The 23,847-nt window shown below is 38.8% G+C and overlaps 1 protein-coding gene across 1 annotated transcript in view; it reads right to left on the bottom strand.

The window, feature by feature from the left end:
- The window catches only part of USH2A (usherin), a 775,219-nt gene that overhangs the window by 396,888 nt on the left and 354,484 nt on the right, over nucleotides 1-23,847 (bottom strand). The window contains exons 30-31 of the mRNA XM_003800142.1: nucleotides 9,785-9,898; nucleotides 7,271-7,432 (exon numbers count right to left, since the gene is read on the bottom strand). Coding sequence (XP_003800190.1) covers nucleotides 7,271-7,432; nucleotides 9,785-9,898 — 276 coding nt within the window. The remainder of the gene's footprint in view (nucleotides 1-7,270; nucleotides 7,433-9,784; nucleotides 9,899-23,847) is intronic.

Genomic DNA, 23,847 nt, shown 5'->3' with positions numbered 1-23,847 from the left:
GTGGCTTAGTAATGTGGCCCCTCAAGGCTCTAGATTCTTTTATAGCTTGAGTTCTGGTCCTTTTGTATCCTCAAGGTTTCTTAGAGTTTACATAATTTAATGCTCTATGTTTCTGATATAAAAGGAGCACACAGGATGGCCTCCTTTGTAATAGAGAGGCAGGTGACTCATGGATGAGACCATGGTCTTGCCTGAAAACCTCACATGCCCTGCTTATAAATACTCAGACTCCTGAATCAGAACCCAAGCATGTTAACAGGATCCCCCCAGGTAACATTATTTTGGGGGTAAGTGGAATTATTTCAACACACTGCATCATGATATTCAAATATGCAAAATAAAAGAAAACATCTAGGCAAAAGTGAGGTTTTCTTTTGCTAAGAAAGAACCTTTTGCAAGCCGTCAGTGTGAATGAATGAGATTTAGCTCAAATTTGGAGAGTGTTGATAAGGTTCCTTATAATGCTTGGCTAGAAGTACCTAACCTTTAAATGTGTTTTTATTGTGCCATAAGCAATATAGCTTCTCTGATAAATTCCTCATCGTAAGACTTAAGTGTTTGGAAGGTTTAAGATGAGCATTTCTGTTTTGCTGTTTATACATGATTCTCTCTGACCTTGGCCAATAAGATCCCCCAAAAGTTTTAGGTCGTTTATTTGGTTAAAGATATAAAGGCTGATTGCCTACATCGCTTTAGCAGAAACTCATCCGCTTTTCTTCTCTCTTTCCCCCCTGATCCCCTTTCCTCCCTCCCTTCTACCTCTCTCTCTGTCTCACAAACACACACACACACGTGCACACTTCTTACATTGCTACTATTCGTATCTCACCATTTCAGGCGTAATGTCTGAAACTCAAGTTTGGTAGCTGTAGATATCAGCTGCTGTTATTTAATGTAGGACTATGATAGATTTAATTATTAGCTAATGTACTTGAAAATAGGCATGCGCTATAATTTCGTGTCAAATATTTTGCACTTTTTATGGTATCTGTATTGGCCTCTCCTCCTTGGAGTTGTAGTCATTATCACCAGCAATGGCTTAGGTTGGCTTAACCAAAAACAATTCATTAGTCTTTCCTAACCAGCTAGCACAACTCACATAAACCTCCTTGCCACAGCTGTTGTATACGTCTCCCAATTACGACCACCTTGCTGTTCTTATTGTTAAAAACTTTGTAGGCTTTTTTGAGACATCTCGCAAACTTCTTAAAAATTGCCAGTTTCTGGTAGAGTGCTCATTTAAAATGAGAATAATCTGGTTGGCTACGGTTTGGATAGTCATGATCAATCAGGTGCCATCCAGCCTGAACTTTGAAACAATCTCCGTACGCTGAACAGTCTCACAAAGGCTTTCTTTTTTCTACCTATTTATGAGCATAATGTACACACACGTCTTAGGTGGTCCACAATAGCTCTGCTAGCGATATCCGTAGAGGTCCTTCAATCTTTCAATAGTGTTTTTAATTTTTAAATCATAAGCGCTAAAGTGCAATTGTTTTTAACCTCAAAATTCTTAAAAATCTGTTATGGGACAGAAATAAGAGATTAATGGAGATCTTGCAAAAAAAGATAAATGGCACCACCAGAATACCACAAAAACTGGGGGAAAAATTAATTGAACCTCTACTTTTGATAAATATTTATTTTTGCAGAAGAAAAATGCATACTAGTTTAAGCTGTCATTACACTAACCTACATCCTATTTTTCATATTATTAGTAATACATAATGTGGTAGTTTATATTCAAAAATAAAACTAGAATGTATATACCTCATGTATTTATCCAGAAATACACCAAGGTTACTATGGTTACGAAAAATCCATTACCTTTGAATACAGAATGAAAAAGTTTGACTTAAAGTGTGTGCTATTTATTATAGCAAACATCAACAGCCTTCGGGAGGTTCTCTAACTGGATTCATTTTTCAGTGTCAGAAATGACCCACCATACTCCTAGCTTATGGCCTATGCAAGGCAAAAAATTTGAACTGTATGCATTTTTAAATATATTTTGTACTAACTCAAGGTGCAGCAATGCCTTTGACTTTCAATGCTTCATATTTAAGAGAAAGAAGGAAAAAATTCAAACCACCTGGATGCTAAGTGGCTTCTGAATTGAAATGCATTTACTTTGCCCGTATCCACCATGGCAGCAAGATCCATTTGCAAAGCACAACGGAACAATGTTGGTTCTATTTGGAAACTTAAAAGGAAACTACAAATAAATGGAGTAGGAGTGAGAAAAAAATGTTGACCCTCTGAATATTTAAGAGGGGACATTAAGCCAAGTTATTAAGGAAGATTTTGATAATGTGGAAGGAATAGAATGTTAAATAGTGTAGCTGATTGCAACTGAGGAAAACAGGGTGGCTCTTGAAAAAGTTTCAAAATTATTTCTTACCCCTATTAAAGTCTGTTCATTGAGATTGTGATCAGATGAATCAAAGAAAAATATAAATGGTGAATGAGCACACAGAAAAGTATTCTGCATAATTACTGGTTTAAAATGCAAATACAAAGAGTATTTTTCACTTATAAAATTATCAAAGATGTAAGAATATAATATTTTATGCTCATAATTTCTTAGAAATAGCATGCAATGTATATCGAATATTCTGTAAAAATTAACTACTGTTGACTTAGCTAGGTATCCAGCAAATTAAGATTTATGAATAATATCTATAACAAGATATTTAAAATAAAGATAAACTAGAAACTCTTGTGCAAATGATTAAATGCATTCATGAATACTAGATAGAATAACATGTTATTAAAAATATTACAGGGCGGTGCCTGTGGCTCAAAGGAGTAGGGCACTGGCCCCATAGGCCGGAGGTGGCAGGTTCAAACCCAGCCCCGGCCAAAAACTGCAAAAAATATATATATATATTACAAAATATTTAACTGCTTAATAATTTAGGGATATAATCTTTATACACATATAATAAACGGATATGCAAAGCCTCAAAATAATACATAGGTTATAGCTCACATTTCTTTAAAATAAATGAATTACTAGAAGGAATTATACCAAATATTAAGAGTTTCTCTCTTTAAGGTAGGATTATCATGTACCAGATACCTATACATTTTATATTATCTTCAACCATCATATATTACTTTTATAATTAAAAATACCATGGATTTTTGCCCCTAATCTAGCAGACAGCATCTTCCATTTCTCAGTCTCTCTATGAAGACGTGTTTCAGCTCTGTACAAATCCATTTAACGGCTCTCCACGGACACTATTATTGACAGTACCAGTCCTCATGAATACAAGTTCCCCCCACAAACCACTCAGTATGGAAAAGATATTAGGTCGCAACTATCCCGACACCCAGATGAGCGATGAGTACCCATAGCATCGTGTACACATCCGTATCGTGGCACAGACTCACACCACCTATGAAAGCTAAAGCCCATCTCACTGGCTAGAGCAGTTTCCAATCAGCCTCCTCGCTGGCTGACTTCACACAGGCAGATTCGCTTTCCCATTTTTGTGGGAGTCTTAGAAGGCAGGATATAAATGGCTTAAATGTAGTGACTATCACAGATGTAAACTCTTAGAATGGAAAGGGATCTTTCGGGCCGTTTTATGTAACTCTCATGCACAATTTCAGAATCTCTGAGAAAGTGGGCAGTCAGCCTATTCTCATAAAAGGCACTAATACAGGGTGCTGTCTGGTACAGAACTGTGTCCCCCCCAAAATGTATGAGCTAAAATGTTAACCCCAATGAGACTATATTTGGAGATAGAACCTTTAAAGAGATAATTATGAGGTAAAATGAGGTCATAGGATGGGGACTTAATTCAACAGGACGGTATCCTCACAGGAAGATGGAGAAATAAACCAAGGCTGGGTTCCCACAGAGGAAAGGCCATCTGAGCACACGGTGAGCAGCTGCCATCTGCAATGCCGAGCAGACAGCCCTCGGGAGAAACCAAGCCGGCCAGCACCTTGGCCTCCAGAGTGTGAGAAGTCAGTTTCTCTTGTTTAAGCCACCTAGCCTATGATATTCTGTCATGGCAGCCCCAGCAGACCCAGCCAGGTGTTCTGGGGTTTACAATCAGGTGCCTGTCTCACTTCCAGAATTGTGATGAAGAAAAATAAAATATGTTTAATAAATGAAATATACAGAGATTAAAAGTATGGGTTCTGGAGCCAGGTAGATGTACATTTGAATTGGTTCTTCCAATTACTGGCTAGAGTTTCTTGGCCTTTCTAGGGTTCAGTTTGGCTAGCTATAAAGTTGGAACAATCATGTACATTTTTGAGCTCCTCCCTACTGACCAATACTGCAATTCCAACATGGCTGTGAGATGTCAACAAGAATATAGAAAAAAAATGCTACAGGTGATATCAGAGATATATTCCTTAAGTCGTATGCCAATCGGGGTGGGAGTCAGAGATCATTTGTTTTTGCATGTCCCTGACGCAGCTTATTGACATGAGACTGTTTAAATATTGTAGAATGGTTGAAAACCACGCACTTATTACCACTGTAGCTAGAGAAGATGGTTGTTGAGCACTTTAAAATCTTCTACTTACTTTTCTTCATATTATTTTGGGGTATCTATTGTACTAATCTACAATGCCAGCATTCATCATCATCTTCATTGCAAAGCCTGCAGCCTTATGGTTTCATAGATGATTCAATCAAACAAAATAGAGAATTCAGTATCATTTTGTAGACCAGATTAGAAATCTATGTGAATCCTTTCTCCACTGCTATTTTTCTGGCTAGGCATGATGTCAACTCATGGCATTTTGCAATTTTGAAAACATGCAAAGGCCACAGTTTGCAAACTGCCGTCAGCTGCACCACTTCCCTGCAGACTAACTCAGAATGTGTTCTGCATATGGAAGAGATTTTAGTTTCCCTTCCCCTGGTTGCTACCTTTTCAATTTTCCTCTCATGCATGACTTTTTCTCCTACCCCGCTCCATCATTCGCCCTTTGCTATCTTCTTTCATTGCTCCCAGGAGTCATCCGACTTCATTCATTCACTCCTCCAACCCTGTTTATTCCATACACACTCTGTGATGGGCCCAAGAGATACAGTGATGAACAAGAAAAATATGGTCACGTTCTTATGATGTTTGTGGATTAGTAGGGCAAACCAATAAGAAAACAAGCAGGCTTATTCAAGACAAGGCAAATCAGAAGGGGATGGGACATAAAGGAGTTATTCATGGAGCATACAGGGGCATACGTAAGTCATACTTGGCCAGTTAGAGAAGGCTCCTCAGAGAAAATGTCTATTCCTGGCCTAAAAGGTATGATATTCCACTATGTTCAATATCATATTTTGGTCCTACAGAAGTGCTTTGTATATTAATCATTACTACATATGTAAAATTAATTGTAAGGTGTGGTTTTTTTTTAAATAATTTACATCGTCTGTAAATTTTAGTTAAAATAACGCCATCAAACATTGTTGAAGAATGATCTATTTCATATTATAATATGAACACTGTTCTACAGAAAATATTAGTATCACCTTAATGACTGCTAACAACATGCTATGTGTCTTATATGTGTATCTCTAATTCTCTTCAAAATACTGAAAATTCTAATTATCCCCATTTTCTGAATTTAGAAATTAGGTTTCAGAGAAATCAAGTAACTTGCTTGTAAGGTCACAATCTTCACAACACAGCCAGAATTCTAGAGTTGCACCTGTCTACCATTCACAAGCTGTGTGACCTTGAGTAACTTTCTTAATTATTCTATACCTTAGTTTCATCATTTGTAAAAAGGGGGTAATAATAATATTTATCTTAAAGCATAAATTCTACAGAATTCTACCCATGTGGGTGAAGAAACTATGGAAATAATAGTTTATGCCCTTTTAAAGTTCTCAGGCTACAGAGAGGACAAAAACCATGTATACCTAAGAAAGCAACTATATGAATATGTATCCCTGTCCCCAGATGACTTGGGCCAGCATCTGTGTCCCCAGGAAGCTTGAGTGCCAAGAGAAGAGGGACAGTGTCTGGCTGATTCCCTGTTATAACTTCAGGACTTGGCATTAATGTGAACGAGTGAATATATAAATAATTAATCCTGCCACTGATGCTTAACTTGCTGTGACCTTTCATGAAGAACTTGATACATGTACGTTTATGCCTCAGTTTTTTCATTGGTCAACATTTGATTAACAATATTTCACATGAGAGTCAAATAAAACCTATAAAATAATATAAACTATATGACCCTTATGAGTACTACACAAATACAAAACCAGAACACAGTTCAGACAACATACGCAACGCAGACATCTTGCATTTAAAAATATTTTTAACAAATGTCTTCATTTTACTTAAGTGCTGTTACACTATATTACATGATCTGGGCATATATACTATGTTTTTTCTCAAATGGTCTAACAGTCAGACTGCACTGAGTCACACTTCTGAGTCTTAAGATTATTGCATATTCATGAGGATTTTAAAGTAGTTAATCTACGGGATATTGAAAATTCTTTGAAATGATGTCATAGATTTATCCTGGGACTGTGAGCCTAACTGGTGCCCACACTGGGCCCCAGCTTCAGTTCCATGGTGTGAGGGAGGCAGAATGTTATGTGCTGAGCTCTTTGCACTGGTGCGTTTCCCAGGAGCCCTCTGCACCTGAGCAAGGGGAATTTAGGGCAGGTGATGGAACCCACAGAAGGGAACACATAACAGGCAGCCTTGGTGGGTGGCAGGGACCGGGGAAGGTAATAGGAGCAGTTTTCCACTTTTTTCCCAGGCGTGGCTTTACCACAAATCTAATATAATTATAAAGATCATGGGATTGGAGGGATTGTGAGACAAAAATATGTAACCCAATTTCAAAAACTACATTTTTAGATCAGGCTATATTTATCTGTTATGTGTGTATATACAGTTCTCTCTCAGTATCAGCAGTATTAGTGCGGAACTGGCTCCAGGACCCTGTAGATACGAAAATCCATCGAGGTACAAATCCCCAATATAAAGTGGTAAAGTATTTGTATGTAACTTATGTACATCTCCCATATGCTTTAAATCATTTCTACATTATTTGAAATACCTAATATAATGTAAGAGCTATAGTTATTATGCTGTACTGGAGGTTTATTTGGTATTATTTGAACTGTTATCTTATTTAGTCATCTTCTATCTGTGGTTTGTAATCTGTAGATGCAGAATCAATGAATATGGAAGACCACCTATAGACGTTATTTACATGTATATATTCTATGTGGACTGTAGGTATTAACCGATAGCTGTGGAAGTCTTACCTGTGACTGTGTGGTTCTCTCCAGGGCCTGAGTAGATGAGCCTCCCATCCATGTATAAAGAGTACTGACTTATAATGCCATTTGCTTTTTTGGGTGGATTCCAGGAGAGCAACAAAGAATTGGGAAAGGATTTGGCTACTGGTGGCTGAACCTCTTGTGGGGCTATGGAAAAAAAGATTTATAGAGTCTAATTTTAGTTTACTTTTTCTAATTCAAACTTTTCAGACTCAAACCAATAAATCATGAAATAAACCTGAAATCTCATGCATGGAAATGTTCCTGACTCGTGAGCGCCTTGTCAGTAATTGCTTTAGGAACAGTGCTGAATAACTGTCCTGAATTTATGAGAATTTGTATCCGTGATGGATGGGGAGTACTCAGACTAGTTCACCTGACTGATGTTTATGTTACTTCATCAAAAGTATTAATACTACGGCCCCATCATCTTTATGTAGGGCTATACCTATAAAAGCAAATCAGGCAGATAGGAGTCCCCAGCCTCAAGGAGTTTCTGATCTAAGATGGGCAATGCTGGTAGGAGTCGTTCATTATAGATATTTTCAAAAACCTATATGTAATTATAGAAATAGCCAGGAAGTGCAGAAACAATTTAATTAACTACATATATTAACTAGATTGTGTATGACTTTAAGAAAAGACCTGTTCCTTTTTTGGTAGTGGTCCATGAATTAGAATTATAAGAACTGAAAGTCCTTTTAAAATTGACCCTAATTTGGTAAATTAGGACTAACTCTATGGAAAAGTTAAATATTTGGGGACTTTCTTTTTTTAATAATGAAAAGGAAATGTGAACTAAACTGGTAGGGATCTGTCTGAGGCACAGCTGTGAAATAGCTAAGAAGGGTACCGGGCAAAATGTGCACAGAGGATATAGTAGGTGTCAGGAAAATAATGATAGACCTGGGAAGTTTGTCCTCCAGTGAGGCTGGCAGAAGTACCTGTCCATGGGGAGGATCCCCATGGACCCTAGAAGATGCAATGGCACATTAAGAAGAACAGCACTATTACCTGTAGACTAGACCCAGACAATATTGAGCAAATGCTAAAGATGGGGCTTGGCATCTGTGGCTCAAGCAGCTAAGGCACCATCCACATACACCTAAGGTGGTGGGTTCGAATCCAGCCCAGGCCCGCCAAAACAACAATGATGGCTGCGACCAAAAAATAGCCGGGCATTGTGGCGGGCGCCTGTGGTCCCAGCTACTTGGGAGAGGGAGGCAGGTGACTCGCTTGAGCCCAGGAGTTGGAGGTTGCTGTGAGCTGTGATGCCATGATACTCTACCCAGGGTGACAGCTTGAGGCTCTGTCTCAAAAAAAAAAAAAAAAAAATGCTAAAGATGGGTCCGTGAAAGCACCATCTAGGTGAGGGGAGTCTGGTTGGCTCAGACACAAAGTCGAGAGAATAAAGGGTCAGAAGAAGGATTCTTACCAAATCCTTTATCCTCTCCTGGCTTCATTTCATGGGCCTATGTCTTCCCTTTCTCTTACACATCTTCTGCCAGAGTGGTGCTTGCTGAAGCATTTAAAAGAGAAAGGGGGGGGGGGCATGAGCCCCATATACTGGAAGTGGCAGGTTCAAACCCAGCCCTAGCCAAAAAAAAAAAAAAGAGAGAGAGAGAGAGCGAGAAAGGGGAGGAGACAAGGAGGGATTGAGGGGATGAATAGATCCTGGGAAAGAGATAAAAGAAAAGACTGGCTTCGACGATCAAGCTGTCAAATCTCCTGAAGAACTTTACAACTAGACAGCTTAAGAAATATGCAATTCCTCTCTTCCGAGAGAGAAATACGAAGCAACAATGCTTCGAACGTTTTGAGAACTGTGATTTCTTGCAGGGCTGCGTTCTTCGGCGTGAGCAATGCTTTCACTTTGGAGGGCTCAAATATTTCCTCCTTCTCACTGCCTAACGTCTGCTTTCTGAAACATTAATTTATGCCAACAGTTTGTGAGTTCCAAGTACAACAAAAGTGAGACTTAAGTCGGAAGGAACTAAGCAGTGATTAATAATGCCTCAATTGGCATTTGGAGGTTCCATCACACTGAAATAATTGTTGCCTGTGCTGGTGGTTAGCAGTTAAAAAAGACCATGGAAATCAACCGTTTGATTCTCAATTTCATACTGTGCCATACAATCAATTCTTTTTAGTCAGACTGTCTCTAGATTTACTTCTGAGCCATAGTAAAATGAGGAAGCTTTCATTAATCTTTCAGATGCTTCATATTAATGACAAGGCTCTTGCATGAACAATGTAACAGCAATTAAAAAGCCCATTAATCTGCATTACAGCTATTAAAGATGCATGTCATTAAAGGGTATGGAGTTTGATTCATTTTCGCACCCCCCCAAAAAATGGAGCAATTATGGCCTGGCGATGCACTTTGTCATCAAATTAGGTTGGGGTTTTCCAGCAAATGGCCTTGCAGCATTTAGCTCTTCTCCTATTTTATTATTCATGACTGAAATGTGGAAGTCAAGACCTTTGAAATTACTTTACCTTCTTGTGGAGTAGAGATGTTCAATGCATGTGAGCTCTCGGTACAGCCAGCCAAAGTGCAAGCAGTTAGGGTTACCGCGTAGTTTTTGAAGGGTAGCAAGCCTGTCAATATGCCTATAATAAAAGGGGGGACAAAAGAGGTTTGCATGTTTGCCATGAGCATAATAAAGAGCATTGTGTGTGTGTGTGTGTGTGTGTGTGTGAATGCGCGTGCCCATGCACAGGTTTGGAGAAAAAAGGGGGTGGGGGAGAGAAAGGGGGAGACAGAGGCAGAGACAGACAGGACCGAGAAAGAGAGAGATAGAAATCAAAACATATGCTTCTTTAATTCGTTTTCCTGCCTTCTGCTGATTATAGAATTGGGTGACTCATGAGAAAAAAATGGTGAGACCAATTTAATGTTAAAACAGCTCCAAAACAGTATCCGATGTTTCCCCCATTAAAAATGGGGGTTCCGCGTGCAGCTCATGAAGCAGAGCACAGTTTATCCAATAGTTAAGATGCATGTTGCCTCATTCCAGGATCCTAGACCTCCCGCAGAAACGAAACTATTTAATTTTCTCTAACCTAGCATTTTTCAACTGTATTTAACTAAGGAATCTTTCTTATGTGGCATCTACTAACAGAGTTTAGAAAATCCTACTCCTAAGAGTGGCTTCATTATTTTAACAGTAGGACACGCATACCCAAACTATTTGTTTATGTTGCAGCTAACAAATAAGCAAATTAACATAGCTGAACAATTAGCAAATCAGATAATTATGCTTTTGTACTTAAACTTGCAAAATTATTAGTTTATTTAATTAAGACACCTGTCTTCAACGGAAGTGTTGCATATCGAAGTGTTGAATTAACCTGGCTTACTGGTAAATATATGAGATTTGTTCAGCAATTAAATGTACCGGTAGAAATGAAAACACGTTTTGCTTACTGGCATTCATAATCAAGGCAGAAGCTCTTTATTTAGTTAATCCTCTGAATTAAAGAAGAATCAAAAATATAATGTGTGCATGTGCTCACCACCGTTCTTCCCCAAAGAAGTTTTTCATAGCAGTCTTTAATCCTAACCACATAGATTGTCATCATTCTGATAAAAAGATGGTCCCACTCCTGGTATCCCTTTATAGATTAAAACTTCAATAGCCTAGAGAACATATTATTGCTTTTAGGTGACAATATGGGTGAAAGCTTGGATCATTCAAACACAAATTCTAATGCACATGTTTCCTTATTCTCTCTCCTAATTGAAAATTTCACAAATTCAAGATCACAGAACCAGGATGAAGCAAAGATAATAAGCCATTGTTTGCTTTGACACTCACCATTGCTCTGACTCCTTAGTGGTGCCCTTAAATCTTCCTTACACCAGTTCCCCAGGCATGTCCCTAGGACACAATCCTGCCTGCCTTGCTTCTACATGGAAATATCCATCTACACAACGTTACCTTTGCTCATGACCAAAGACCACAGCAAGCCAATGAACTCACATGCATACATGTGTGACCATCCCATGCCAAATTGGGCTCTTCAAACCCCCTTGTGTCATAACCTTCTGCTTTCTCTTATTCCTGCCACTGGGATTATCATTTCCTCTTAGATCTCCCCAACCATGACCCACATTCTGGTTCATTTTCTCTTATTTCTCCTTCCACCAAATGTCTTAAAAGCAAGTTCACATTATTACCATACAGCCTTGTCACACAGTTGTATGGTGGCAAAGAGCACAGAGGCTCAGGCCAGATTTGATTCAAATGCCAGTTACTGATTGGCTCCCTGGGCTTGGGCAAGCTGTTTAGATCTGTGTGCCTTAGTTTCCTCATCTGTAATCAGACAATAATAGTCTGTACCATGAAGGATACATCATCTGTGAGATGGGAATGATACAGTACTTATTTTAATGACTAGTATTAAGATTAAACAAGTTTTAGACTGTGAAAAACTTAACAGGAGTGTGTAAGTATCAAGCTCTAGTACATAGCTATGTCCATCCAAGCGCTGCTACTATTGCAACCAAAGTCTGCCTCCATATGCTCCTGGGTGACTTTCATCCTTTAAAGATCACTACTGATCTCTTAAATACCAAATCAACTAACCCTTCCTCAGTCCTCCTCCTCCTCCTCCATTTACTGGGCTTTGGCATCCCTCAGCTTCCTTCTGTGACACTGAATTTTTTAGTTGTTGTTAAGAGCTGCCTTCTTTCTTTAACTGACTCATGTGTTCCTCTCACAGTCCCTAAAATAGCTTTTGTTTCACAAGGTTGAGTTTTCATGTTTCTTTCTTTTCCTGAACACTTGCCTTTGCTAGCTAATCAGACCTCGTCTCTCAATGATCACATTTAAATCTACAGAATTCTCATCTCCCTCAAGCTCTGGCTCTGCATTTCTTCTGGAAAGCCATCTAGCTCTGCCTGGATGCCCACTGAAAGATATTTCAGACCTGACACGCCCCAACCCAGAATCAATATCCTATCCAATGTTATAAGTTTTATTTTTTGTTTTCTTAATGCCTCCAATGTGATCCCCAAAATGCAAGGCTCAAAGCTAGGGTGTCGCCATCAACTATGTTATAGCCATTCTATCCTTAGAAAATCCTTGACATTTGCCATGTCTTTCCTATTTCCAAGTTGGAATCTACTGTAGGATTCTAAATCAGACAACTCACATGTCTGAGTTAGCATAATGCCACACTAACTAGAAATGAATCATTCTCCAGGGAACAAAACTTTTAATTCTAACATGAGTAAGAAAAACATGTTGGAATATGAGGTTAGCTTCCTTTTTTTCATCACTTAACCTATGTGAAAAGCCTCCCATAGATGGCATGATTTATTATAGCAGAGGCATAGGAATACTGTGTCCATAAAGTAACTGTAGTTGTAAACAAGTTGATGATCGGAAAAGCTTAGCATAAAGATGGGTCATACATCTAGGCAATATTATCATTGAGAAACATGAAATCAGTTTTATTACGATGCAATCTTGCACTCCAGCTTATAAAATTCCTTATCCTAAGACATTATTTCTTTCCTAATCAATGTACAATGTTGGCATTGTAACTGTTCTATCAGTGTACTGGGAAAGATATTAATGGAGACTTTAAGAAGGATGGTGTCCAAGCAGATATGGAGTTCCCAATCACTCGACGATCTTCAGCATTTTATTTAACCTCTCTTGCCTTCACTAGAGGAGTTACTTTGTGTATATAATGAAATACCGTTTCTAATCCTCTCTACCCACTGGTTCTTAAAAAACAAACAACATTCCTCTTGGCAAACTTGCTTTCTTTAGCTTTGTGGCTTAGTAGAGAGGTTCACCAAATTGTTTTGTATTTCACGGAAAAATTCTGAGATTCTTGTAGAAAGAGGTGGACAAAAACAAGATCATCTTTCAGACCATTTATCAGTGTGCTCACATTTTCCTTTTCAAGCCAGGGGCAACAATAATAAACACTGAGAAAGGAGAGATGCAAAATAGGGGGGGAAAGAAGAAAAAGAAAGCTGGTGTTTTGGTTCTTGCCAGCTTTGGAGTCCAGATGGAAGGGTTTAGATAGTTTGTGAATCCCACTTTCGAACACTGTGCTGTGTTTCCTATGACTGGAGTGCTGTTTCTTCCCTATTTCCAGTGGGGACCTTGCTCATCTTGTTGAGACAAAGTCTGTCAAACCATCTGAGTAATTGTTCCTAAATGCAGGTTGGTATTATCTACTCAGTAAGAAGAGTGGTGTAATGGCTCTGTGTGTTCTTTTCTTTTGTCAGGTTACAATTAAGGGCTAGATGAGAGAAAAGGACTGATCACCCAAGTGGTCTTTACTAACTCGGAATAATAACAAAGTCATCTTATGGTCTGGGACTTGTGGTTTATCTCCATTGATTCTCAGTAGGAACAGTTGACCAGAATGGATTAAAAAGGCTGCTATTACCCAAAGAAACAGAATGAGCAATTCTCCCCAAGACTTAGTAAGGTAGCTCCTCCTAGATAGATCTTTTGAGTCACTGAACAATTATCCTAATGGCTTTGCTTTATGTGTCAGGGTCCAACTTAGATTATATGCTCTCCAGAAAAAAAAATAGTATTATTATGGTAGTGTATCATCATCTACAAGCAGTTATCAATATTTCTTGTATATGCTTCTGGGAATAGTATTATGGAATACAACTGATTATTACAAGGCTTCTAATATAAGAAAATATTAAAGCTAGAAGAACCCTAATAATGACAGTAATACATAGATTAATGCATAAAGCAGAATGTTTGCATATATGCCAAGTGGACAAGGGCATTTAAAAAATACAGATTTACCAGCACAAGATTACAGGAGACCTATATTCAAAGACAAATTTAAAAAAGGATAATCATTGAAAGTACAATTCAGTATTGAAGAGAATACTGAGAAGTATACAGTATGACACTTTTATAAAAGAATCCTACACAGAAAAATGTGTCTACAGAAATTCTGATAAGAAACTATGAGTTCATCTCCCTCTGTGACACTCGTGGGTATTTATAATTAAGAAGTGTGCCCTGATCATAAGAATTCTCATATTGGCTTAGACATGAATTTCCTAGTTTGGGAGACATCACAGAATAGTCTTTTTCTTTCAATCTGAGAGTGCCCCTGTCCCAAGACAGGCCAGATGACCTCTCAAACTCCTACTCAGCTCCAAAACTCTGTGAAATAAGAAAACAGTCCCAACCATGTCAGCAAACCTGCCAGTCTCTCTTGATAATGGAAGAGGGCAAGCTGAAAAACTATTCAATAAGCATAAAGTAGGCAGTATTGATGTCTTAAAAGTGTTAGTATCCCATGAAACACAGGAGCGTGGGTGTCCGGATTAAAATCATTGACACCAGCCAGACCATAACTCTCACTGCTAAGCGATAATGCATTTTGCATTAATGCTTAACATTGAGAAGCCCTGACACGCCACGCCAAGGGAGTTTGAAGTCAAGTAAGTAGATTCCCTTAGAATTGCGGTCCTGTGGGCCACAGTGGGTGAAGAAAGCCCAGGCTGGAAGAACAGAGACAGAGACTCAATTTAAGGGAAGGAAACCCATCCCCGTAGGAAGTTGAAGAGCCCTGCTGCTAGGGCTCCAGTCCACGTGCTCTGAGTGTTTCCCCAGCACAGGCTCAGCCAGGAGAAGCTGGCAATTTTAGCGTTCTTCGGACTGATGTGGGCAATTCCTTGAATGCAGGGGTGTATTCTTTTATTTCTTTATGCGTCCTCCATTCCAGCCGCTTTAGGATGGTTAATCAAACATGAGCACTTGATGGTCGACTAAGAAATGAAGACTTTTCATCGTCTTAGATCCGTTCAGCTATGTCGCTCTTGCCAAAAGAGCCCTCCGCCCCACCCCACTCCTTCCAGGGAGCCAGCGAGTAAGGGACATTGTTTCTTTTGACTGATAGATTATTATCTCCAACACTTTCTTCCCTGTACGCCAACCTCAAGTTTCAAAGGAGCAAAAGAGAAATACTAATAATTGGAGGCAGCCTGACGACCTAAGAGAAAATCACGGCGGGGCTGACACCAGCTGTGCAAGCTTTTGTGCCTCTAATAGGACGCTGTGTGCCGAGGAGCAGGGGAACAACACAGGAGCCTGCTTTGACGTTGAAATTCCACGATTAACTCCTCTGACTAAATGCAGACAAGTATAAATGCTCAGCCTGGAAACCCAGCCTAAGACACAAAGCAAAATGGCATCCTTTTTAAAGCCGAACACCTTTCAGAGAAGCCCAAAAGGACTCTGTTTCTATTTACATACTTCAGCAGACTCCTCCTCCCTCCCCCACCCCACCCCCAGCTGCCAACCTAGGTGTTTGGCCGGCATCCACTGTAATCTGTTCTCCTTCATTATGTTAATCTGTGGGCGGAAAGATTTCTGTCATCTTCGAATGGCTTGTACAGCAATGGTAAACACCTTGGCCTGTCTGTAATTGGACAGGTGTCTGCATTGATGTCACCCAGCTTTTAATTCAATTAAAGAACTGGCTGCTCTGCTCTCATCACCCACTCATTTCCGTTGCACTTGGAGTCTGGCGATGAAATCCACACACAGCAATTGTCTACCCCGAGTCCAAAGCCAGCCATCTCCTTGCAAAGATCACCCACGATATTTCAAAGGGATTCCAACATTTTGTTTGAAATATCGGATTGTTAGTAAGGCATCTGGGATAATATGGCGATTTTCTAATCTCTCTCTCTCTCTCTCTCTCCCCCTCTCCCTCGCTCTCCTTCCTCTTTAAATTCTACAGGATCTAAATGGTGTCTTCTCCTAGTGGCCAGTAATTAGGAGCAGTCACAGTAAACAGAAAAGCTGTTTCTAGCTTCCTCTCCCCAGGGCTTTCTCCCATCTCAAGAGAACTCATCAGAGTACAATGCTCTTATTTATTTGCTGGCATTTCACATTTGGATCAAGAAAGTGAGGGTGGGCAAGAGCAAGACATTTATTAAGAGGGCCATCTGGTCAGGGATGCCACACAGGCAGAGCTGCGGCTGCTACCTGGAGACGCTATGGAAGAGCCCACTTTTGAAAAGAAAACCAGCCAGGGAAAGGAGAAAAGAGACTTCTGGCTCAGGATTCTGCTGCTGTGCTGATAAATTCCAATTTTTAAGTATACATCCCAAACCAACCCAGCGGATGGATTAAAGCGAGTAAATCAATCCAATGTGCCAGGCTTTCTGCCCACTTATGAACCTCTGAAAATAAATTTAAGTTCTAACACAGACATTTTGACACAGTGACCTCATGAAACTGAATAATGACGTTTGTTAAATATGGATGAAAATTTAACAGTCTAATAGAGATCTGGAAAGCCACCCAGGATGTTTCTCATTTTTTTCTTAGTAGCCTAGGAAGATGGGGTGTGTGGTTTTTGTGGTTTGGGTAATTTCTTCAATAAAAATAAGGATTTCTGATATTTATAATATGAAATTCAGTTTTCATTTTACCCAAAAGGTGCAATAGTAAACAGGTTTATCTCAAACTTAAGACAATCCTTTGGGAACATTAAAACTAATTTTCCTTACATTTCATTTCTTTCAAATGGGTTTTCTGACTTTGTTTAAAACTTCTAATAGGGACCACAGAAGATCACATACCAGTCAAAGATTATGCAGACTTTGATGCTTACAAATAGGAAAAGAAAGGCTTTGTTCTTTATTTTCTGTATAGGATATAGAACCTAAACCCAGTGTTTAAAAAGATGGTGCAAACAGTGCTTTCAACTGACCTCAAAATAATATCCAGTTAAGACTCTCTGAGCAGGTTTACAGCTAACCTCAAATTCTAACTCAAAGCCTTTGTGGTAAGAACTGCAGAGTCTCTGTCCCTTTCATTCCAATTCAGCAGTAAGTTTGAAGACATACACATGTGTTAACTTTTTATCTTACTTAAAGGGCTGATGCTGAAATTACTGGAACTCTCCAAGAAAATACTAGAGGTGCCTAAGCAGGGAGTCAAGCAAAGAGAAAGGAGGAAAAGAAAAGAAAGAGAAGGGAAAATCATCCCTAATTCAGCCTCAGTGTCCTGGGGCCCCTGCCAAAACCCTCTGGGGGTGTTACCCATGGTGAGAGGGGCTGCTGTGGGGCAGAGTGGAGCATGCAGTACTCACGTCCACACAGCTAGAAAACAGTAGAGCTGAGAGTAGAGCTTATTATTCTGGCTTCGAGATTATTATTCTTTCTATTTGATCTAAGCCCCAGGACTACAAGAAGGAAAAAAAAAAAGAGGAGTGTTGAGGAAATGTTACTAAAAATCATAGCACCCTTTTACAGCAAATACTTCACCCTAAAGCACCTTAAAATACGTTAAGATTCAAATTTAGTACTAAAACTTACTATCTATAAACAGAAATAAATATTCTTCTCCCCAACATGAGCAAGTGTGTATGATTATAACACACCGTCACAAAAAAAAGTGATTCATGAGAAACTCTACATGGAGTGGTGTGTATGTGTGTGTATTTCTGGGTACAGTTTTGGACTTTTATTTATTATTATGTATAACTTTTTTGATTCACTCTAAATATAATGCAACTATAAAATAATCACAAAAAGAAAACGGAAAAGTTGGGGTTGACTATTCCTATTCTTTATCAACTCTATTGATAACCTTGAAGTATTTGCATTGAATATTATATGCATAAGAACACGTCTGTAGTCGATTACTTTACAGCAAGATTTATATATCACGAGCATTAATAACTGTGGTTCAACACATTACCAAAAAGAAATCCAAACCCTTCACTACAAATTCTTACTACATAAAATAAAATGAATAATTTGTAAAAAAAAAAAAAAAAGAATAATAATCAAAATCTCTCTGAAGATTTTACAATGTGTAAGTAGTTCGGGCCCATTATGTATTCAGGAGAGTTGGGCAAAGCTATTAACTCATCAACACTGCATCACCTAATGAAAGTCTTCTGCATTAGCTAAGCAGGAACATTACATCATTTCTATTTTTACTATTTATGTCATGGGCCATATTTTTGTCTTGCAAATTTTTTCAGACCAATTTGTTTCAAGATTTACATTTAAAGAAATGCAATAAACCACAAACATTGAAATATTAATTTATGGCATACTATAAAAACTGGCAAAGACTTCCTCAAAATTCATCTTTTAGTAACACCATCAAAATGAATTTTTTTTTCATTTACTTCTGATGTTTGCCTCTTGTGGCAGAGACCACTAACCAGTCTCTTATCGTATATTCTACTCTTTGTCTTCTGTTAAAAAAAAAGACTTTTAGCTGGGCAATGGTCACTCTGAAAAAGGACAACATTGCCCGGCATTCCCTGGAGGTGGGTACAGCCATACAAGTATGTTCTGATTATATAATATAACCAGAGGTAGAGGAACAGCTTCCGAAATATGTTGTTAAAGTGAATGTGAGGCAACATAAAGTAAACCTGTCTGTAACCATTTCTTCTTCCTACTGGATAGAAAGCAGACTGGATAATGAAGCTCGAGCAGCCATCTTGGATCATGGGGCAGAAGCCATGTCCCTCCAGCTGACATACACACCAAAAGAAGAGGAAGTGCCTGAGTCCTGGGCACTGGGAACATCCCACCTGTGCCCTGGATTACTATGGACATCTATTCCCACAGAGACAAGAAGCTTATCTTGTTTTAATCTCTCTTACTTTAGAGTCTCTGTTTCTCAAGTGGAACTAATTAAAAATGATAACGCTGTCACTAGTGGTTTTTCCTTGTAAAACCTTTATTTTTATGTTATACTTTAATGTTATACTTTGGAGAGAGTGAGCAGGCTTTATTTTGGTGGTATATAAAACTGGATTGCAAAGGTAGGCTCTTGCACTATCCTGGAACATAGTAATAATTCTTTAAAGTAGATTAATATTTTCTGCTCTGTTTCATTGAGTATTGCTGCAGTATTACCTTCCTTTATTTTATTTATTTATTTATTATTATTATTATTATTTTTGAGACAGAGTCTCACTATGTTGCCCTGGGTAGAGTGCTGTGGCATCACAGCTCACAGCAACCTCAAATACTTGGGTTCAAGCTATTCTCTCACCTCAGTCTCCCAAGTAGCTGGGACTACAGGCACCCATCACAACACCCGGCTATTTTTTTTAAGTTGTTTGGCAGGCCCTCGCTGGATTCAAACCTGCCAGCTCCAGCATATGTGGCTGGCACCCTAGATGATGAGCTATAGGCATCAAGCCTGCCTTCCTTTATTTTTAATTGAAAATATATAACAGTTGAATTCTATTATGAGGTATAAGTTTTATAATCTGTCTTTAGAGTCTGTTTACCCTACCAACATTTTTACCCCCATTGGAAAAATGTGTGTTGGGTTTCAAATATATATTTAAATTGTGATAGTTCTATACATTATTTCATAAAATTCAAGAAGTATAACTCTGAGGAGACCTTTGTATGAGTTATTTGCTTATGTACCTATTTATTCATTCATTCTTTTAATAAAAGTATATTGATCACCCACCTACCTTGAGCCAGGTACTGAACAAGACTTAAAATAGATATAAAACATGTTACTTATCCTTCAGGACTATATTGCAGGAAGGAAGAGATAACACAGGTGTACAAAGAATACCTATTGGCAGTTTTAACAACTGAGCAGTAAGAATCCTCAGTTGAATAGGAAAAAAAAAATTGCCTGGCATTGAATTACCGTCATCTCTGTTCAGACTTCTCAGGTAAGCCTGATAACATATATTCCATGTAGCTTACACATAGAGTATACGTGCATATACACACCTTCTCACACACACATATAGGGAAAGAGTAGCATCTTATTGGTAGATTGATGGCTGAGTTCAAGTTCCAAAGTCAGGTATAAGGCAAAAATAACTTATGATTTAAAGTCCCCTTGACAACTCCTTATATGGCCCATAAAATACAGTACATTTGGTTTTGTGTATGCCTCTAACTCTTCATTAATCAATGGTTCTTTAGGGCTCCAGAGCCTTCATTCTCTTTGGAGGCACCCCGACGAGTTTCGCTTCCTTGTTAGTGGCTACGAAATCCTAAAACATTCAAATATTCTTTCCAGCTGATAGACTACAGTTTTAGGTGTGGATAGCATCCTTTGCTATCCATTTAACATTGTTTTACATGTTTCTTTACATTTTTCTTCATGGCTTTCCCATTTCCAAGTGTGCTCCTTGCCTTCCTTCTGGGAATTGGGAGGTGGGGACAGTGCTGGTTAGAAATGCAGAATCTAACGCTCTGTCCCTAGATCTAGTGAATCAGAATCTGCATTGTATGAAGATAGCCAAGTAATTCTCATTCCCTTTCTACTGGGAACTTTCAGAAGCACTGTGCTTGAGGGTCAGAGCACTCACTTACGCCGTCTCTATTTCGTTACTTACCCTTGCATTTTTAAGGTAGCAAAACTAATGCCATTGGAATAGAAGGCAGGAATACAGGGACACATTTAAGCCTAGCAGGTGAAAATATTCCTTTTCCATTTGACCAGTCCTCTCTAACAGTGTTTTTCAACATAAGGTTCACTAGCCTTTTTCAAAATAACCAAATGGAGACTAGGTAAATGCAGATTTCTAAACCCTAACCCAAGTATACAGAATCTTGTGTGAGGAACTCAAGAATCTGAGTTTTAAAAGCAATCTGGGCATTACCTTCTGACCAACGAGTAATAGAACTGAGAGTTATTTTTACTAGTAGCCATGGAAGGGACGAAAAAACAACAGACAGATTCGCAATATGTAACCCACTTTGGGTAAAAGATTAAATCCCATTGCATATAAGGACTGAACTCGTTTTAGTGGCAAAGCTATATTATCAACTCCATTATAAATTAAATGTCTTTTTCATCTTTCTAGATAAATTTAGGCATATTTGGGTCATCTGAAAGATTATTGCTTCATCTGCTATGACCTAAAGTGAATAATAAACAGTATTTATTATTATTTATCCTACCTAAAGAAGGAATGTAACTCAATGTAATGCAACAATAAAATTAAGAAAATAATTCCTGTGCACCAATTATATTTGTAGCATTATGCCAGGTGCTATAGTAATTATGCTGATAATTAAGTTTACACATTTAAACATCTTAAGGAACAGATAATTGTGTATGTGCAAATTCTTGAATCCATTCATTCTTAACATAATTTCAAATCAAATTGTGAAGTCACTTTCTGAGCAGCCCTTGTTTGAGGGGAAATGCCAGGGCTGTCTCTCTGGGCTGCAGCTTTGCATGTTAACAGGGCTGGAGGGAAAATCAGCAGAAGCTAAGGCAGAGTTAATTGGAGCCCTTTGCAACAAGTCTAAAGATATACAGGAGTGATAACTTCAGGGCTTTCTACCCTGCGGCCCTGGCTGAGGAAATGAACCTTTAAAAACTCCTTGCTGTGAACCCTGGCCCTGGGAGGGCACAGAATCCAGACCCCATGGCCCAAAGGGGCCCATTTACTCCTGAGTGGGGCTGTTAACCCTTGGACTCACCATTGCCACTGGGATTTATCTCATTTAATCCTCTGGTAGCCAAATTCATGAATGGTAAATATTCTGTTTTACTATCCTTCCATTTCTCTTAGTTGATATTCTTTTTTAATAATTTTCTTTGCTTTTGCCTTCTATTTAAGTCTGACCATAATTTCCCATTGTTTCCCAACAATCACTACTCCTATGGTGGTGAACCTTATAAGAATTCCAATGCAATTCCCAAGGTTTAGAAATGCCTGGAAGGACACCAGGCAGAGACAAGTGTACTACTAGAAGGAGAATCCCAGGCAAACCCAATCCCCAAGGCAGGTGCAAATGCCAACAAGCTCTCAGCACTCTCACTTTCCCAAACCCTGGGAAGAACTAGCTGAAGCTGCAGGATTGCTCCAAGGCTAATGCAAATTCACCTCAATTGACCCTGTCACGTCCCAGTGAAAGTTTTTATTAACAGCAACTAGCTGCCCAATAAAATGTTTTGAAAATGATTTAATTTTTCTAGGCAAACACCCATTCTGCAGATAATCTTAGGAATGGGGCAAGTGAACCGTGGAGCCGAGGTTGGGGGAGTGCATTTAGCTGAAGGAAAAATTGTAACTCGAAAGAAGTATGAGAACATAGCACTCAAATTACAAAAGGCCATCGTGTTCTGGGGAGGATCTCATTCACGAAGCCTGTAAAATTTAGCATCATCGGTTTCATGCCATTAATATGATCTAAGAGATGTGGAATTCATTAGAGAAGAGACAGAGGTTAGTGGTAAACAACAGAGACAAAAGGGAAACTGAGGATGTAAGGCAGACGGAAATCAAAGGCAGCTGCACCAGATGAGTAACAAGCGCCTGAGAGACTGAAGGGGCCGTACTGAAAATCATCTCAGGGGCCTCGAGGAGCAGATTCCAGGGTGTAAAAATTAGAAAATGAAGAGAGAAACAGTTATGAGGTAATAATCCAGAATTAAGATTATAAAAATCACTGTTAATTCACTGAGTATTTACTAGGTATCTCTTTCTGAGCAAAACGATTTATATAGTAATTTACTTTTACCTTTATAACCATTTCATAACAATAGAGGCTTTTGTTCCTAACTTGTTTGTGAGGAAAACTCAATATAGGAGTATGTGTTAAAACAGGCCTGAGATCACACAGCCTAGAATGGATTTGAACCTAGATTGAAGTTGTGTTCTGAATTACTAAAATAAGGCGGATAACCTAGCAAGAAATATACATATAGTACTGAAAACAGCTATTTCACACCAGAAGTAATGCTCATACAGGCAAAGGCAATTTTCCAAGCTGAATGAAGACCCAGATCTGGAGACTAAATGACCTCCTTACATAACAACAAAAAAATTAATGGAAAGAAACCAAATGTTTTGATAACATTTTTAATAGGTAAGGAACCCTATTTCAACCAAAGAAGCTAGATTGCCTTGTAGTTCAGTATCAGCTTTATCTTATTCAAATAAATACAATTCTAACAACTAAAATTAAATATCACAATCTCAACAAAAGTCATTTCAGAAACGCTAACAAAGAATTACTCTCAGGATCAATGGCAAACATGTTCCTATCTCATAGCCACTTCCTCTATTTTTCTCTCTTTTAGTATCTTGTTAACCAACTGGCAAAGCAGCTGCCACCAACCAATCTCTATACTCCTAACATCTCCCCTGAATCTAGCTTTTTGGAGCTTTTTGGCTCTCTTCTTTCTTCTTCCTTCCATTTCACTTTCCAGCCTTCTTTTCCTTTACTGTGAGCTTCTCTGACTTCCATAATTATCCTAGCTGGCTTTGGTACTCATCAATTGACAACTCGTTTCATTATCCCAATTCATCACCATCATGAAAGTCCACTAGACAAGACCAGAGTTCTTCTTGGTCTCTAAGGTCACCTTCTACAGATGGTCTTGCTGTTCACTTCAGCACAGTGAGCAGCACAGTTACCTTCAAGACCCCTTGAGGGGGACGAAAGCTAAAGAATTCATAGTAGGCAAGAATAGCAGAAAGGGATGGCACCTGTGGCTCAAAGGAGTAGGGCGCTGGCCCCATATGCTGGAGGTGGCGGGTTCAAACCCAACCCTGGCCAAAAACTGCAAAAAAAAAAA

Source organism: Otolemur garnettii, unplaced genomic scaffold (assembly GCF_000181295.1).
Source record: "Otolemur garnettii isolate 467f Iridium unplaced genomic scaffold, OtoGar3 scaffold00168, whole genome shotgun sequence".
Taxonomy (NCBI): Eukaryota; Metazoa; Chordata; class Mammalia; order Primates; family Galagidae; genus Otolemur; species Otolemur garnettii.
This window is presented reverse-complemented; position numbering and strand designations above follow the sequence as displayed.